This window comes from Cetorhinus maximus, chromosome 3 (genome assembly GCF_964194155.1).
Source record: "Cetorhinus maximus chromosome 3, sCetMax3.hap1.1, whole genome shotgun sequence".
Lineage (NCBI taxonomy): Eukaryota > Metazoa > Chordata > Chondrichthyes > Lamniformes > Cetorhinidae > Cetorhinus > Cetorhinus maximus.
This window is the reverse complement of record NC_135881.1, coordinates 186,610,535-186,629,940: the sequence shown is the minus strand read 5'-3', so window position 1 is coordinate 186,629,940 and position 19,406 is coordinate 186,610,535. Positions and strand designations below refer to the sequence as shown.

The following is a 19,406-nucleotide window of genomic DNA, read 5'->3' as shown; positions in this document are numbered from 1 at the left end:
GCGTCACCTGATCCAGCCCCGCCCCTCCGCCAGCGTCACCTCTTCCAACCCCGCCCCGCGTGTTGTCACGTGACAGAGGGACGTTCGGCGATTGGTCCCTGGAAGCTGCTCTTTCGCACGGGCCAGTTGGCGTTTCGATGGTGCTGGGTGGATCCCAGTTCCCTGTTGCTTGTATAACATCCCAGGACCGGAGCATTTTACTGCTTGGGAAACGACGGGAAGCTAAAGGCCCGACCCGCCTCCTCAAGTTAAACCGTCTCGCTTTCAAACGTTGACGGGGGTGACCTCCCCTTTAAACCCAGCTCTCTCCGTTTTAAGGGAGCCGATGTAAATTTATTGCTGTTAAAGGGGAGGTGGCGCCCCTCCTTCTCGATGGGCCTGAGTGCCAGCCTCAGGCTCTCTGGCCTGTTTGCAGCCGCGCTCTGCCTCCGCCTCGGCCTCGTTTTTTATGGGCTGCACCAGGACCGCTCCATGCTGGTTAAGTACACGGACGTGGATTATCATGTCTTCACAGACGCCGCCAGGTTTGTCACTCAGGTAAACTGGACTCGGCGCAGGGCGTTTAATGACTGGCCCGTTTTGCTGAGTGTGAAACAAGAACAAAATGCTGGAAATTACTCGACTGACTAGGCAGCCACTGTGGCAGGGAGAATTGTTTCAGGTTGATGACCCTTCTGTCTGCGCTGGAAGAAGGTCGCGAGCTTTTAAGCCAATACATTGCGGAGGGGAGGGAAAAGAACAACAGGGAAGATCTGTGAGAGGGTGGAAGGCAGGAGAGATTTAATGACCAAGGTGATGGTGCAAGGCAAAAGGTGATTGGAAAGGAATAAGTCCGAAGAACAAGTGATGGGTCCAGATGATGTGTAAATAGGAATTACAGAATCATCGTCCTTCAGAACTGGAAAATGTTAAAAATGTAGGTTTTAAGCCAGTGTACTGGAAGCTACACATTAACACACTGTTCTTTGCAGACAGAATATGTATATACATTGTGCCTGTTTCAGCTAAACAAAATAAGTGACAGCCTTCACTTACTCATTCCTCAGGCAATGCCTTGACTAATCAGGGTCAAGCTGCCTGGTCACCATCAGTGGTGCATTCTCCATGGCAACACCACTTGACAACCAATCAGCACTTTCTTCACGTACAGTGTAAATTACCGTTTTCCCCTTATCAAGACACTCTCGAGTGCAAGACAAAAAGCTTAGACAGGTCTCTTTTTTTTTTCAGCAATACTCAAGTTCTGTACTACTAAACGACTATTAGTTGATTGTTTCCATTTCTGGAGATATTCTCAGAAGTCAAGAAAGGGAAGAGTTGGGGATGAACCATTTCAAAGCAAGAGCCGGGTGGAAATTGGAAGTGGTTGATGAAATTCTCCAACTTGGGGAGAGAGCAGGAAACGACGCCAATACAGTTATCAATGTACTGGAAAATGAGATGTGGGATGAGGCCTGCGCAGGCTTGGAACAAAGAAAGTTCTGTGTACCCTGCAAAGAGCCAGGCAAAGCTAGGACCCATGCAGGTACCCACAGCAACACCTTTTTATTTGCAGGAAGTGAGAGAATTGAAGGAGAAGTTATTCAGTGTGAGAAAAAGTTCAGCCAGGTGGAGGAAGGTGGTGGGTGTCTGTTGAAGGAAGAAATGGAGTTCTCAGACCCTATCCTGGGGGGGGGGGGGGGGGGGGCGGCGAGATGGATGTTTAAAGAGATTGAACACCCCTGATGAAAGGGGACCGACTAATATTTAGGCACTAGGCGAAATCAAGTGACTATGGGTATAGGGCAGGAAGGTGGAATTGATGTAGAAGTTGAGCCATGATACGAACTTACGAATTAGGAGCAGGAGTAGGCTACTCGGCCCCTCATGTCTGCTCCACCATTTAATACGATCAGGGCAGATCTGATTGTAACCTCAACTCCATGTTCTCACCTACCCCAGATAACCTTTCACCCCCTTGCTTATCAAGAATCTATCTAGCTCTGACTTAAAAACATTCAAAGATTCTGCTTCCACCACCTTTTGAGGAAGATAGTTCCAAAGACTCAAAACCCTCAAAAATAAAGTTTCTCCTTGTCTCTGTCCTAAATGGGCGACCCCTTATTTTTAAACAGTGACCCCTAGTACTAGATTCTCCCACAAGGGAATACCTTTTCCACATCCATCCTGTCAAGACCCCTCAGGATGTTATGTTTCAATCAAGTCACCTCTTACTCTTCTAAACTGCAGCAGATACAAGCCTAGCCTGACCCCAACTAACCTTCTCTCCTAAGACAACCCGCCCATTCCATGTATTAGTCTAGTAAACCCTCTTTAAACTGCTTCTAACACATTTACATCCTTAAATAAGGAGACCAATACTGTACACAGTACTCCAGATATGGTATTATGAATGCCTTGTATAACCTCCCCATTCGATTCCCCTTGCAATAAACAATAACATTCTATTGGTTTTCTTAATTACTTGCAGCACCTGCATACTAACCTTTTGCAATTCATGCACTAGGACACCCATCTCAGTGCTCTGCAATCTCTCACCACTTAGATAATGATTTTTTTTCATTCCTGCCAAAGTGGACAATTTCACATTTTACCACACTATATGCTATGCTCCATTTGCCAGTTCTATGGCTGTCTTATTAAATGGCACTGGATCAGTTTCAAAAGACCATATAGCCTATATCGACTCCTAGTTCTTGTGTTGCTGTGAATAGCCAGATTTTTCTTTACACTCAATACTTCTAAATTGGATTATTAACCTAATAACAGTCACGACACTACCACATTCTAAGATCTTGTACAAATTGGAAAATAGATCGCAATGGACCTTTAAGAATATGGGGCAAATATGAGTCGTGATTCTTCTGAGCAGGTGCACACACACACACACACCCCACCCCCCCCCCAAACACCATTGATTTGAATGTCTTCCATTTGGATGTTGTAATTGTGTTTTGTCTCCATTTCAAAGGTTCGAGGAACAAAATGGTCTTTTGAGAGTGACTGTTTATCTGCCTCTGTTTCCAAGATTGTCAAAATAACAAATAGAGATCAAAGACTGCAAAATAATACTGTGAAGTCTGAAGGACTTTTGTCATGAGTTACCATATTATAATTCTGGAATAATTACCGAGATACCAGTTGCTGCAGGGTTTCCATAGCTTACTATTGGTTTTAAACACAAGAGCTAAGGTACAAAGTGACCTGAATAGTTTGGCTTAATCAGATTCTGGACTGTGATGCATTATGAATAAAGTATGTTATTAATAAAAGTAAGGCATTAATTGAGCTGCTACTGCACTCTGCACATTCAATTCTTAGTGATTGAATTGTCCTATGTTTTCACCATAGATTTCCTGTCTCCCAAGTTTAGTGAGCTACAGACACTACAGACATAATCCTGTGTTTTTATGCTACAAAAGTTTGAGCTTGGCAGATGTTTGTTTTCCATCTCCTGAGAATCTAGAAGCCATCTTCTGTGTATCCCCTTCACAAATACACAAAATCTATGATGATCAGAATGAGATTGTTCGGACTGTTTTGATTGGTCAGTTTAAATGGCATGCTTGTTGGTGGATTTATTTGTTGAATGGAGCTTGGCACACATGGGTTGCACAGATGACAGAAGTGTATGATGCATTTCTGTCGTCTTATGGTTGGTGGCAACAGCAGGATGGGTGGACAATAAAAGCATAAGGGGAGCTCAACCACAATTACCGTGGCTGGAGAGATTGTTTCCATGAGGGATGGGATTGATAGGAGGAGTAGGATAGAGATGGCTTGGGAGGGGTGGATGAGATGATGCAATTAGTCAAGTGTGGCAAAATAGTGGGGATAATTATTTGATACAACTTACTATTCAAAAGCTAAAACTAAATGAGTAGAAAAAGTTATCAGGTGAATTAAAAGAATACATCAGCGTTGATTCGATAGATGAGAGAGCGATAATAGTCCGTACCAGTGGTCCTCGAAGTAAGGTCTGTGGATCACCAGTGGTCCATGAGGGTCTCCAGGTGGTCCGTCAGCAAGTTCAAAATGCAAGTCACTGATATGCAATGCCATGGCTGAGGTCGCATGAGAAAAACAGGTCAGAATCCCTATCCCCACCTGTCATGAAGTTATTAATGTATCTAATAGTATTGGAAAATATTTTTCTTTTTAAAATAGATGTCTAGTCTGTGGGTGTGTCTTAATTGATTAATCTGGCTAGGCTGAGTGCTTTGTTTGCTAGTTTTGAGATGTAAGAGAGGTAGAATATATTTGCATTTTTTTGAATAGAACGTTCAAGAAGGCAAGTGAAATCTGGCACCTAGCTATCAGAGACCAATCAATATGTTTATATGACTAAAAATTGGTACTATGAAAGGGGTTTTATTGTTAGAAGAGGCTGGTGATTTAATGAATTTACGTTCAGTGAGCTGTCCTAGGTATAAGGATAGCAGTTTTTGTGTGCGTGGGCAAAGGCAATGTAAGATCAAAGTAGCTGTAAGCCTACAACATTCTCCACAGGAACCAAAATGAAAGAAACCACATTTTGAATTCATAAGGCGAAAATGCTTTGCCTGGTGTCTGGTTAACTCTATGGGTTGTTGTTGCCTTAATGGAGATGTTTGGGAATGTGTTAAAAGTTATGACACTAATTTGAAGCCATTTGTATATATTTAAGTTGTGTAAATTAATAAAATGTTTCATTTATTTTAATATAAAACCTCTCCAGAACTAGTAGTCTGGTTCCTGAATTTAGAGTCGCATCTCGAACATACCACTTAAAATTATAGGTTTTGACAGTTGTTTAAAGTTTCCCTCTGGGATTTTAAAATAACTCAGCTTTCTCAAAATGCTGTCTTATAACACCACCACTCACGTGACCTTGCACAACTGGGCCAGCTCCTATTTCAGTGGCATGAGTTGTCATAAACACAAGCAACAACAATGTAGTTTTATAAATGAGATTTATGTTACTGTTACAACATACAACTTTGAGATAGTATTTTCAACATGTGGGGCTGAAAGCAAGGTAGAGGTACCAGCTAAACATTGGGCCTGACATGAGACTGAAGCCCTCCAACTTGGAACCAGACATCACCTCATTGGTGTCTCATCAAAAGCAGTGTCATTCTTCCCATTGATTCTGCTGAGTATTTTACGGGTGACAAGGGAAAGTGTGTGTGTGGGAGAGGACTGGTATATTTTTAATGGGATCTTTTGCCCTGCCTCAGTGGACCATGGATGAAGAGGTTTCAGAACTACTGGTCTCTACCCTTCAGGGTGTCAAAACAGTCCACCTCCAATGGGCATGCCACTGCAAACTTAGATTCAAGGAAGGATCAGTTATAATGTTGCTGCAAAACTTGAAACCTGAGCAAGGGCTTTGTCATGGAACAAGATTGTTCATTAGAAGCTCTTATTCTTTGATGATGACACTGAAATTATAACAGATTTCAAGGAAATAGTGTTTGTTCCTCATAGTATTGAGCCCACCACATGTAATCCTGCCTTTTCAACTCAGGAGAAAAGCTTTCCCAAATTAGATTTTTCATATTCTACGACTATAAACAAGACATAAGACCAGACTCTTAACAAAATTTATAGTGTTATTCCGTTATTCCTAGGCCTGTTTATACACATGGACAGCTTTATGTAACTTTTTCCTGAGTGAGACATTTGATAGTTAAAATCTTTAGTGAAAGAATTACCAGAAATCCTGCATTTTTAAAAAAATTACTGTTGCGATTAAGATATTAATTTGACGGAAAATATTTTGTGGACCTCTGCTAGTATCTATTTAAAAGTTGGTGTTATTTTAGAATAGTATTAGAATGGGTTGAAGAGAAATTTTGTAAGAATAGTCTGTGTAAAGCTACTAAAGTTTAAAAAGGAGAATGTGAGATATGATTATCATAACAAATGTCTTTATTTTATCAGGGATGTGCTAAACTGTAGTCATGTAATAATATGATGGTCTAATTAACTGTTACGCTCGTTAGCTGTTCTTAATCCGAAGAGGTAGTGATGCTTTTTGGATTTTGTTTGCTTAAAAAACTGGATACGATTTCCTTGGCCAGACTTTTGAACAAATCCCTGAATTGTGACTGAAGTGGTGTTGTGAGCACTTTATAAAAATGTGATACTTATGGCTGCCAAAGTGTCATTACCACATCTCAGTAAAGCTTGAGATGGAGAAATATTTGCCAGTTTAATTATTGATTTTTCTTCTTTTCAAACTTAGGATTTGGGAAAGCAGTTTTATGTTACATATATAAAACTGGGTGAAGTACTGATGGTTGTGAATCTATCGCTAGTTGTGTGAGAAGTGGGACCAAATTGTGTATCTCAGTTTTAGCAATTAGCAGTTTTGTGCAAGAATGGTACTGCATTATGTTGAAGTGTATTTTTTAATTACTTATTTGTACCAATATGCTAAGCTATGCCTAGAGCCAACACTGATCATTAAATGAATAATTGGTTTTCCTATTTTAATTATTTTTTTTCAGGGAGCTTCTCCATACAGAAGAGCAACTTATCGTTATACTCCATTACTGGCATGGATGCTGACTCCCAACATCTACCTCACGGAACTCTATGGGAAATTTCTCTTTATTATGTTTGATGTCCTTGCTGCTCATCTCATGCACAAGATCCTATGCCTTCGAGGACTGGACAGCCGCAGAGCAAGCTGGTACTGCAGCCTATGGCTTTTCAACCCTTTGCCAATGACCGTTTCGAGCAGAGGGAATGCAGAAGCTGTCATTGCAGTTTTGGTGCTGGCTACTTTGTACTACCTAGAGAGCAGACAGATTGTGAAAGCTGCGTTGTTTTATGGGCTTTCTGTACATATGAAAATTTACCCAGTGACCTATGCAGTCCCCATAGTCTTATCACTTCAGACTGACCAGCAAGCAAAGGAGAATGATACTCCTACTACATTGAGTAAAGGCTACGTTAAAGACACAGCTTTTTGCAGTTATGCAAGAGCTTTCCTGAAGCTGGTTGTCAGACTGCTAAACAAGGAGGTGCTGCTATTTGTTGGTATTGCTGGACTACTGTTTCTTGGCCTAGGATTACTTTTCTATTGCAGGTAATGTAATTTAAAGTACTTGACACCCGATGGCTCAATGGGTAAATGCACTGACATATACTGACCAAGAAGGTCCCAGATTTGACTGCCTATCTGCTGGATTGGTTAATCTCTGTTAAGGCAGTAGGGGTTACTGCAGCTGAGAAAGAGAAAAACAGGTGAGTTTCCCGTTCTTGAATGTTGTCCAGTGAGACCTGCAGAGCTTTTGTTTATTTGTTCATGGAATGTGAGCGTCACCAAAAAGGCTAGCATTTCTTGCTCATCCATAATTGCCCTTGAAGATAGTGGTGTGCTGCCTTCCACAGCTGTAATCTATGTGGTATAAGTACACCGAGTGTTAGGGAGTTCTGGAATTTTGACCCAGCAACAGTGAATGAACAGCGATATAGTTCCAAGTCAGGATAATGTATGACTTGGAGGAGAACCTGCAGATGGTGATGTTCCCTTGCACCTGCTGCTCTCATTCCTCTGGGTGGTAGAGGTGCTGGATTTGGAAGGTGCTGTAGAAGTGAGCTGTGCACTTTTAGATGGTATACACTGCAGCCAATATGTTGGAGGGAGTGACCGTTAAAAGTGATAGACGGGATGCCAATCAAATGGGATGCTTTATCTTGGATGGTGTTGAGCTTCTTGTTGAAGTTTCACTCATCTAGCCAAGTGGAGAATATTCCATTGCACTCCTGACCTGAGCCTTCTAAATGGTGGATCGGTTTTGGAGAGTCGAGAGGTGGGTTACTTGCTGCAGAAGTCTCAGCCTCAGACTGGCTGTTATAACCTCATAGTTATGTACACATCTTTTGGTTGTGGAGTAGGGACAGGATTGGGCTAGGTGGTGTTGCCACACACCGCCTGCAACGATTCACTGAATTTATAGATAAAAATCTGCCATTTGAGGAATCTCTTGTGTACATCACACCACACCAATGATTACAGCAAAATGAGGCAGGGCGTTGATAAAGTTAATATAGTTGCTGTTGTGCAAATCGACCGTCAAAAGGTATTTTCATGAAATACCACGATAGATTTGTTAGCAAATTGAAAATAAAGGGATTTAAGGGGTGGTGGCAGCATGGATGCAAAATTATTAGGAGATGGGTAAATGATTGATTGTATATTTGTCTCCAGTCTGAAAAACAATGGTGTCTCCCAGGGGCCAGTATTAGGACCACTGTTCTTGGATACACAGGGTACAAGTTCAAAGTTTGCAAATGACACAACCCTCAAATGTAGTAAACAGTCAGAATGATAGCAACAGTGTTATATTTGCTTTTAGGTCTTTATTAAATTTCAGTCTGCTTCCAAATCAGCTTTGAATTAACTCACTTTAATTGGTTAAGTCTTGTATGAACCACAGTAAATCAAAGCAAAAACAGGACACTCTAGATCCTAAATTTTGGAAAGTGTTAAAGAAAAGGTATACTTAACTCTGGACAATAACTTTTACAACTCAGCTAGTTGTGCAATCTGTTGAAGCGTTGGTCACTTTTGCCCTCTCGTGTGTCTCTAGTTGGTCTATGATTACACCTTGACACCTCGTTTCAAAAGGACATCCATGGAAGACAATGGCTTCTTTACTTTGCCAATTTTGATTAGATTGTGAGCAATTCTTATTCGTAAACCAGACCTGCCAAGGCTATGGTTGTCCCCTAGCTCATAAAAGCTTAGAAAGATTCCATTTTCTAAACAATTTCTGCTATATCTGCATTTTCTAGAAACATTCAAGTTTATACAGTATTAATTACATCAATTCACTAATAACTTAATCAACTCAGCAGGTCTGGCAGCATCGGTGGAGAAGAAAAGAGTCGACGTTTCGAAACGTCGACTCTTTTCTTCTCCACCGATGCTGCCAGACCTGCTGAGTTTTTCCAGGTAATTCTGTTTTTGTTTTGGATTTCCAGCATCCGCAGTAGTTTTTTGTTTTTAATAACTTAATCAAGGTTCATTATCTTATGATCATCTGTATCATGACTGGCTTCCACTTGATACAAAATCAATACATGTGGTTAATACAAAATACAAAGTACAGAATGTGAAATGGCTGCAAAAACCACATGTTAGTGTTAAAATGGCTTCTTGACCATGTTACTTATTACAGTAAATACAGTATTAAAAGTGATTTTAAGATGAAATCTGACTACCCAGACCTATCTACAGCAGACTTTAGGAGGAGATGGACAGACTGGTGAAACGGCCAGGCAAATGGCAGGTGAAATTTTAACACAAATGTGAAGTGATCTATTTTGAAAGGAAGAATGAAGAGAGACAATATAAATTAAATGTTACTATTTAAAGGGTACAAGAACAAAGACCTGGAGGGTCACATCCACAAATCTTTTGAAGTTGGCAAAACAAGTTGATAGGGTTCCTTGGTTTTATAAATAGAGCCATTAAGTGTAAAAGCAAGGAAGTTATGCAAAACTTTTATATCACTGGTTTGGCCTCAGCTGGAGTATTGTGACCAATTCTTGGCACCAAACGTAAGGAATGATTTCAAGGCCTTGGTGCAAAGGGTATTTAAGGGAATGGTACCAGGTATGTGGGGCTTCGATTATGTGGAGAGACTGCAGAAGCTGGGATTATTCTTAGAGCAGAGAAAGTTAAGGAGTGATTTAATAAAGGTTTTCAAAACCATGAGTGGTTATGATAGAATAAATAAGGAGAAACTGTTTCCACTGGCAGGAGTCAGAGTAACCAAAGGACACCGATTTTAAGATAATTGGCAAAAGAACCAGATGAGAACTATTTTTGCACAGTGAATTGTTATGATCTGGAATGAGTGATGGAGGAAGAATTAAGGGAAAAATTAACAGGGCTGTAGGGAGAAAGTCGGAGTGGAACTGGTGGGTTAGCCTCTTCAAAGAACTGGTATAAACATGATGGGCTGAATGGCCACAAATTATATTCTGTATAATTCTATGAAATGCTGCCTCCATGACACTTGCATGGAGTCCGATATCTTGGGTCTGGTTGGAAACCTTTAAGTCCTTCCTAACAAGGCAAACTGTCAGTTCTGAAGGAGCAGTTGCCCATTCAATGTGGATCAGGTTAATGTCAACAGCATGAGGTTCAATCCCTGTGTCAGCTGAGGTAGCTTGGGGCCTGCCTCCTTGCCCTACCCATTATATTAAAAATAAATCATGGCACTTTGCCATGGTTTGAATAATTACTAAGGACCTACCTTCATACAGAGAACTCAAGAAATGAGGTCTAAGTGTCTGAAAAGTAAAGGTGGAAGAGTTAGAAATCATCCAGCAACTGATTTTTGGGGCAGTTGAAGAGCATAATGTGGTCCACTTGGCTAGTATTACTAATGCACTAAAGAGCAGTGCCAGTTTTATTGCCTGCATGCAGTTTTTAACTAGCTAATAAGAACTGATTTTCGATATTCTTAGACATTGCTTTAAGCTGTGCCTATACAATATGGACTGTTGATGTGCAAGCCTCCATTTTGATTTTTTTTCTCTCTAGCTCACTGCACTGCAAACCTTCCTCAGCCAGGAGGGCAGGCTGGAGATTTTGTTTCTCCCCTCTGTCAACACTGTCATCCAGCAGTAATAAAGAGTGACTGACTCTCCAGTATGTTTACCTCAATTCAGATATGTCTGGCTTTGATGTAACAATTCAACACAATGCCAAGGCTCAATAGAAAACTTCACTATGTGGGAAATCATGGGTGGGAACTCAAACCTAGAGTCTATCATAGTCCTCTGCTTACTGCCTCCAATGTTCTGCATATTGGATTTGATTTTTAAAATTTGGGACGAGTATAATGTCTGCCTTTCTCAAATCTTCATTGTTACTTAATTTTCAAAAGCACAGTAAAATTGCCAACCATGGAAAAATAACATTGTTACAAAGTGATTATAACATCTACAGTCTTTGTTTACAGTTCTCGTGTTTTTTTTTTATCCAGTTATGGCTGGGAATTTCTGGAGCACACGTACCTTTACCACTTAACACGAAAAGACATTCGCCACAACTTTTCCCCCTATTTCTACATGTTGTATTTGACTGCAGAGAGTGAGTGGAGCTCTGCTTTGGCACTAGCTGCTTTCCTCCCACAGTTCCTGCTGCTCTTCATCACGTCTTTTGCTTATCACAAAGACCTGACCTTTTGCTGCTTCCTGCACACTGCTATTTTTGTCACTTTCAACAAAGTGTGCACTTCACAGGTGAGTCTGAAGAAGTTCCCTTTTTGGACTTTCTAACAGATACATGCATTCCACTTTTTTCCCCTGGAAAATTACCATTTTAGAAAATTGGATAAAACAGACTGAATAATTCTGCTTTTGGAGTTCCAAAGGGACCAGATGATATAGAATACAAACTATATCACCTTGTCTAGAACCAGAGGGGACAGCCTGCATCTGTAGAAGGTAAATTCAATACTAATCTGGAAACAAAAATAAAAATACCTGGAAAAACTCAGCAGGTCTGGCAGCATCTGCGGAGAGGAACACAGTTAACATTTCAAGTCCGTATGACTCTTCAACAGAGCTAAGTAAAAATAGAAGAGAGGTGAAATATAAGCTGGTTTAAGGGAGGGTGGGACAAGTAGAGCTGGATAGAGGGCCAGTGATAGGTGGAGATAGCCAAAAGATGTCATAGACAAAAGGACAAAGAGGTGTTGAAGGTGGTGAATCTGGAAACATTGGGCTGAATCTTGCCTGCCTTCAAGAGGTGGGAGTGGATGCAAGACAGGCAAAATAGCAGGGGCTTGTCCAGTACAACTCTGCTCCTGGGGAAGTTTCCTAGTGGCAGGCAGGGGTGCAGATCAGTTCTTTTTAATGGGGCCGCTGGCGTTTTGCAAGCAATAGGGTGACCCCTTTTCTCCCCCTGCAACCGCCCCCCACCATGCTGTGGGGAGGTCGCCAGCTTCACGGAGGCAGCTTGTGGGATTATCAGAATTAAATGATTCATGGCCCAAAGAGGGGGCTGTGGGCAGGAATGCCAGCCCCAACACATCGTCCCCTCCAATTGCCCTTTGCCATGCAGAATTTTAAACTACACTTACCTCTCCGGTGTGCCTCCATTTTGAGGCACCTGAGCTTCCTCAGCAGCACCTATCTCTCCCTATGATTAGCCCAGCATCATCGGGAGCCTGCCCGTCATCCTCCATTTACGGTTGCCAGTCCTCCAGGATTGGCCTAGAGTCTCCAGGAATTGAAGGTCAATGTCCAGGGCACAGCTGTGTACAACCCTGGAGAAATGTAGAGACGTTAAAAAAGTTTGCTTATTTTTTTCATTGGACATTTCTCTTTACCAGATATAAAAAATATTGAAATGGGGGCGGGGGGGTGGTAAAGGGCTGTTTGGCTGAAAGTCAAGCATCATCCAATTGGGCAAATCAGCCTCTGTGCTTTCCAATTGGCATAGGAAGGCAGTCTGTCAAGAGGATGGATGTGTTGGCCAGCTAAGTGCTTGAGTGTAGGGAAATTTGTGATGAATCCTCCAGAATTACATTTAACTGTAGTTGGCAACCCTACCTCAGTTGGACAGGGGAGTCGCCGCTGATAAAATTGCTGAGCTGGCCCCATTGCCAGCAAGTGAATTTTGGGATCCTCTTTTGGTCTCAATGTCTGGTCCCAAAGCCCACAGTAAAATTGCGCCTGTTATTCAGTGAGTGAGTGGTAAATCCATGGAATAGACTCTCTAGGGAGAAAGCGTAAACAGTGTGGTGAATCATGCAAATTAGAGGTTTTCTTGCAAAAACAATACTTAGGGATACAGAAGATCAGTAATTTGAGAAACATGTTCTTATGGCTTCCAAAATTCTCCTCCACTAGTGACTTTCCTTACCTCCATATCTGTTCAAGACTATAGGTTAATTGCTCAATCTTTCTTTGTCTCTCCCTTTATCTTGGCCCACCCTCTACCCCCAGCTGTCTCCCTCCACTCTGTCTCCATATGCTGAAATGTGTAAATTTTCATAGTCATACGTAGGAAGAGAGGAGAGAATTAGTGAAAAGTACATTGAATGTGTTAAAAGCACTTACGGGTCATATGTTTACAATTTTAGTACTTCCTGTGGTATTTGTGTCTGCTACCAGTGGTTCTTCCATATCTGACGCTTACCTGGAAAAGAGGCATGGTGCTGCTATCTTTGTGGTTCATTGGTCAGGTTAGTACTGTTGCTTTACTCTAGTTGCTGTCTTAATGCTGCTATCACGTAAAACACCACAAATTTATCTATAGAATCCTGTATCTGGTGTATTTGGTAAGTTTTTGACATGAATTTGCAGGCAATTAAAACTCTGCAGTACTGGAAGCTCTGTGGAGTGGAAGATTGTTGCTGGGTTGCTCTTGTGCAACTCCTCCAAGTGACCACACTGTTGCATAGGCAGAGTTTTGATCGTGAATCTGCTGGCTATTTCATCACCATAGCTTTGCCTACCTTCCCCATTCTGCTGTCAAAATCCTAGTTTATTTTCTTTATCAGCAAAAAGCTTGTCTTCTACCTTTAATTATTTGGTAATACATGGTTATTCACCAAGTGGTTGGCCTCCAAAGGTTGAGAAATACTTCAGTCATTTGTTAGTATAGAACTTATTGCTGGAAAAAAGACACGTCAAAGCTTTTCATCTTGCACTCATCAGGACATTCGCAAGAATACCAAATGTAAAAGGAACAACAATTTATACTCTGAGAAGAGAGTGCTGATTGGTTAGTAAGTGGAGTCTGGTAGAGGCATTACCATGGAGAATGCATCAGTTAACTGATAACTGGCAGTTAACTGCCAAACTTTGTTTAAATTCAAACCAGGCAGGTTGACTCTACTCAAGGCATTGCCCTGGAAAATGAACCAGAAAATGGTTGTATCCTATTTTGTTCAATTGAAACCGGCACAATGTGTGTATATGTTCTTTCTGCAAAGAGCAGGGTTGTGCATTGTGTAGCTTCTAGCGTGTGTAAATGCGCCACACTGCGAGCCCGATTGAGAGTCCTAAATTGGTTGTCAACATAATTCTTAGCACACTGAGGATTGTTTAGCAAATGTCCAATTGTGGAATCATATCTATTGTTGGGAAACTATTTTGAATTTTTCAAGCACAGGCTGGTTGAGTACAGTCAGTACCTGTTATGAACAGCCTAAGGGACATGCAATTTGATACAATCCGCTAGTATGTACAGCCTACATACCTAGCATCATACCGGCACTGAAATTCATATCACATTACTCATTTATGTGACAGGCAGAACGTCTGTCTCTTCATAGTTGTTAGTATAGGATTGAACAACCTCTTTGAAATTTGCTTTTGAGTATGTGAATTAGGTGTGCTGGACTACCAGTGAGCAATGGTATATGATGATCCCCTCACATCCTGTGTTTCTTGTCTGAAATTTGTTACTTGGGGGAAGTGGAAGGGGAGGAGCGAAGGGCTGACCAAAGACTGCTTTCCACCAGAATGAAATAGGAAAGTAGTGGGAAATTCATCTTTGGATTGGCAGTTTCAGAATGGTGGAGCCAGTTATCTGCCTAATCTCCCTAATGTCTGATGCAGGGGGAATAATATGGTTTTGGAAAAGGGAGTGTTAACTTCATCAGCTGTTAATAACATAAGAAATAGGAGCAGGAGTATGCCATTCAGCCCCTCAAACCTGCCTTGCCACTCTAAGATCATGGCTGATCTGCCCTAGGCCTCAACTCTTTTGTGCCAGCTCCTCATAACCTTCAACTCCCCGATATTTCAAAAATCTATCCACCTCCTCTTTAAATACTTTGTGATCTAGCCTCCACAAGTCTCTGTAGTACAGAATTCTAGACATTCACTACCCTCTGAGAAAAAATTCCTTCACGCCTCAGTTTTAAATGAGTGTCCCCTCATTCTCTAACTATGTCCCCTAGTTTGGGATTCTCCCACTAGTGGAAACATCTTCTCAACATCTACCCTGTCAAGCCCCCTCAGAATCCTGTACATTTCAATAAGATCACCCCTCATTCTTCTAAACTGTAATGAATAAAGGCCTAACCTGCTTAGTTGTTCTTGATAAGTCAACCCCTTCATCCCAGGAATCAGCCTAGCGAATCTCTTTTAAACTGCCTCCAATGCCAGTATATCCTTTCTTAAATACGGGGGACCAAAACTCTACACAGTACTCCAGATGCGGCCTCACCAACACTCTATACGGTTGTAACAAGACTTCCCTATTTTTAAACTCCGACCTCCTAGCAATACAGGCCATAATTGCTTGTTGTACCTGCATGCTAACTTTTTGTGTTTCATGCACAAGAATACCCAAATCCCTTTGTGCTGCACTTCTTTGGACTCTCTCTCCATTTAAATAGTCTGCCTTTTGATTTTTTCTACCAAAGTGCATGACCTCACACTTCCCTACATTAAACTCCATCTGCGAAGTTTTTGCCCAATCACTCAACCTATCTACATCCCCTTGCAGATTCCTTATGTCCTCATCACAACATGCCTTCCTGCCTACTTTTGTATCACCAGCAAATTTGGATACATTACGCTCTGCCCCCTCCTCCAGTCATTTAATATAGATAGTAAATAATTGAGGCCCTAGGACTGATCCTTGTGGCACTCCACTAGTTACGTCTTTCCAACTTGAAAAAGACCCATTAATCCCGATGCTGTCTTATGTGTGTTAAACAATCTTCAATCCATGCTAATACGTTACCCCCAATACCAGGAGCTCCTATTTTGTGCAATAACCTTTTATGTGGCACCTTATCAAATGCCTTCTGGAAATCCAAATGCAAGACAGCTACCAGTTCCCCTTTATCAACTCTGCTTGTTATATCCTTAAAGAACTCTAGCAAATTTGTCAAACATGATTTCCCTTTCACAAAACCATGTTGACTCTGTTTGATTGCATTAAGCTTTTCTAAACGTCCTGCTATTTCTTACTTAATAATGGACTCTAGCAATGTTCCCAACAACAGATGTTAGGCCGACTGGTATATAGTTTCTTGCTTTTTGTCTCCCTCCCTTCTTGAACAGGAGCGCCACATTAGCGGTTTTCCAATCTGCTGGGACCCTCCCGGAATCCAGTGAGTTGTGGAATATTTTGACCAATGCCTCCACTATCTCTGCAGCCACCTTCTTTAAAACCCTTGGATGCAGTCCGTCAGGTCCTGATGACTTTTCTGCATTTAGTCCCATTAGTTTGTCAAATACTTTGTCCCTGGTGATAGAGACAGTTATAAAATCTTTCCTCCCATTAGCTCCTTGCTTATCTGATGTCTTTGGAATGTTTATAGTGTCCTCCACTGTGAAGACTGATGCAAAATATTGGTTCAAATTATCTGCCAGTTCCCTGTTTCCCGTTATCAATTCTCCAGTCACATCCTCCAAGGGTCCCATGCTCATTTTAGCTACTCTTTTTTTATACCCATAGAAGCTCTTGCTGTTTGTTTTTATATTTCTTGCCAATTTACTTTCATAATCAATGTTCTCCCTCTTTATTATCTATTTCGTCATCTGCTGCTGGTTCCTAAAAAAAAAATTCCCAATCCTCTGGCCTACCACTAGTTTTTGCCGCTTTGTATGCCTTAGTTTTTGATTGGATACTCTCTTTGTCTGCCTTTGTTAACCACGGGTGGTTCATACTTCTTATTGAGTCCTTATTTTTGACCAGGATAAATTTTTGCTGAGCGTTACAAAATATCTGCTTATATACCTGCCACTGCTCATGCACTGACCTTCCGCATAGTCTATTTTCCTAACCCGCTTTGGACTCTTTCTTCATACCTCTATTATTTAAATTGAGGACACTGGTTTGAGATCCGAGTTGCTCGCCCTCGAACTGAATTTGAAATTCTACCATGTTGTGCTCACTACCCCCTAGAGGATCCTTAACTACGAGATCTCTTATTAATGCTACCTCATTACACATTACTAGATCTAAAATAGCCTGTTCCCGGGTAGGTTCTGCAATGTATTGCTCTAATAAGCTTATAGTTTGTATTAAGTCACATTTCTTTGGATCTGGTACTGAAATTCTCTGATTTTTATTTTTGTTTGTCAATCAAGGGATTATGGCTCACCCCTGCATATTACCTGGAGTTTGAAGGACAGAACACATTTCTGCTCATCTGGATGGCTGGGTTGGTATTTCTTTCCATCAACTGCTTCATTCTGTTGGTATTGATCTCAAACTACAAGAAAAGGGAATTGCAATCAAAAACAAAGACAGAATAACAGCAGAAATGCTTCTCCACTCAGGATGGTGCTGTTTACTACCCGGATTGGACATAAAAAAGATTCTGACCTTTTACGAAATCCATGGGGCAAGTCAACTTTGCTTGGTTGAGATGTTACCAAGGAGAATGCACCATGGAACTATCGTCCCCCAAACTTTTGTTTAATTCAACAAAGGGGCAATGCCTGGATTTTTTTTTTGCCTGCAGAGGATGGGTCCCTGCACACACATCTATGTAGCTTCTGGCAAGCAAAAGTGAGCCACATTGCAAGTCTGATAATCTTAAATTGGTTTTGTGTAACTCTTATCATGCTTGATGCAAACTCAGTCCTTTTCAAAAATTCTTTAAAGCCAGTAACAGATGCCAAAGAAATTGCAAATGTTCCTTAAAGTACTGCTTCCAGGTCAAAGATTATCATAGACCCTAAACATGAAGATTTACCATAGTATATCTTTTAAAAGCAGGTGGTCTGTAATCTGTAAAGTGTCTCAATCTACTGTTTAACAAGTCACTGGATAACTTCTTCATTGTCTAAATAAGTTTTCTTGATCAGGTAAAAGCATGGGCCCCAAAATACACCTAGGGCTCAGCCAGTTTACATTTTGCGAGTGTGTGACTATCAGTATTGTCATCCACTAAGTGAAGGGACTTGGAGAATGCAGAATTGGCCAGCTATTTGCAGAAGCTAAAAAGTCTGATAGCTGGAGCAAAAAGTTGAGAGACGATTTCACTCTGGTTAAAATTCCTTCATGGAGTATTGTAGGCCACAGTCTGAGCCTGGACACTCCTTCGAACCTCTCTTCCACTATTGTGATACCGAGTTATCAGTATTCAATTTGTTCAATGCATGAGACACAGCAGGAATTGAGGCAGCTAACACCATCTCTTTGATTGGGAATGGTCAAAATAACCCATCCCAGTGAAATCCCTGCAGATCTATCTTGGGGCAGGAGCTCTTCATGTGCTTCAACTTTACCCAGGCCCTAAGGAAATTGGGAACAGATGTATTTTCTATTATCATGTATAATTTCAGATTTTTTATTTGGATAATGTTTAAGCAAATTAAATGTTTGTTTGAACCATCAAATGCTGATGAGGGTCATTGAGCTGAAACCTTAACACTCACTTATTTCAAGATTTCCACCAGCTGCAGTATTTTGCTTTTATGTTAATATTAAGGTGTTTATTCTTGTGATGGTGAAATAAGAACCCTACACCTGTCTGCAATCTTAAATTTGGCTTGAGGGACATTTATTGAATGAAGTGAAAATCTTAAAAATATATATTTTTATTCAAATTGTGTTTTTTCTAGGATAAAACCCTTCTTACATCATTAAAGTTATTAGAATGTATTTTCTTATTGCAAAACACATCCTGAAGTATACCTTAAAAACTTGATGTGTTAATGGCTGGATTTGATGCAAAGTGCATGTATTCTACACAAATAGCGATTGAAGGTGAGAACAGCTCAATGTGAAGATAAATTCAGTGACGTAAGTGTTGAACTTGAGCCTATTTTGTGCTCCAAAAGTGTCCTTGAAGATAGACCTGCTATGTGCAAAACAAGGCTAGAGAGAAAATAATTTGGAAACTTTTAACGTAGTGGTTATGTTATTGAGCTAGTAATCCAGAGGCCTGGAAACGATGAAGACATAGGATCAAATCCCAATAAAGTCTTCCGCTGCTTCAGGCAATGACCATCTCCATCATGAGACACTAGCCATTTCTTGAAACTTAACAACCATACTATTGCTTAATGCTTTATACCCTTACTGTAATAAAACTTCCTAGGATGGCTTCAGAGGAGTATTATGAAACAAAATGACAAGAGTCCCACAATTTAGGTTAGCTGACCAAAGGCTTGGTCAAGGAGATATGTTTTTAAGGAGTACCTTAAAGGAGGAAAACAAGGCAGAGAAGTAAAAGGAGTGATTTCCTGAGCTTGGTGCCTAGGTAGCTGAAGGGACTGCCACTAATGTTGGAGTGATGAAAATCAGGGATGCTCAGACGTCCAGAGTAGATCTGCACATTAGCATTTTTGAGGTGACCATTGACCAGAAATTTAACTGGACTAATGAATACTAGTGCTACAAGAACTGATCAGAGGCTGGGAATTCTGCAGCAAGTAACATGTCTCCTGACTTGCTAAAGCCTGTCTACCAT

General features: G+C 41.0%; 1 protein-coding gene across 3 annotated transcripts; it reads left to right on the top strand.

The window, feature by feature from the left end:
- Positions 1 to 96: 96 nt before the first annotated feature.
- On the top strand, positions 97 to 18,522 carry pigm (phosphatidylinositol glycan anchor biosynthesis, class M). 3 transcript variants are annotated; one of them, XM_078539420.1, is made up of 5 exons: positions 97 to 537; positions 6,495 to 7,078; positions 10,995 to 11,253; positions 13,101 to 13,202; positions 17,074 to 18,522. In XM_078539420.1, the coding sequence occupies exons 1-5, from the start codon at positions 373 to 375 to the stop codon at positions 17,239 to 17,241; spliced, it is 1,278 nt and encodes a 425-aa protein (XP_078395546.1). In that variant the 5' UTR covers positions 97 to 372; the 3' UTR covers positions 17,242 to 18,522. The 3 variants fall into 3 exon arrangements, with proteins under 3 accessions (XP_078395546.1, XP_078395547.1, XP_078395548.1); XM_078539422.1 differs by having other exon boundaries at positions 393 to 524; XM_078539421.1 differs by lacking the exon at positions 13,101 to 13,202 and having other exon boundaries at positions 185 to 537.
- Positions 18,523 to 19,406: the final 884 nt, after the last annotated feature.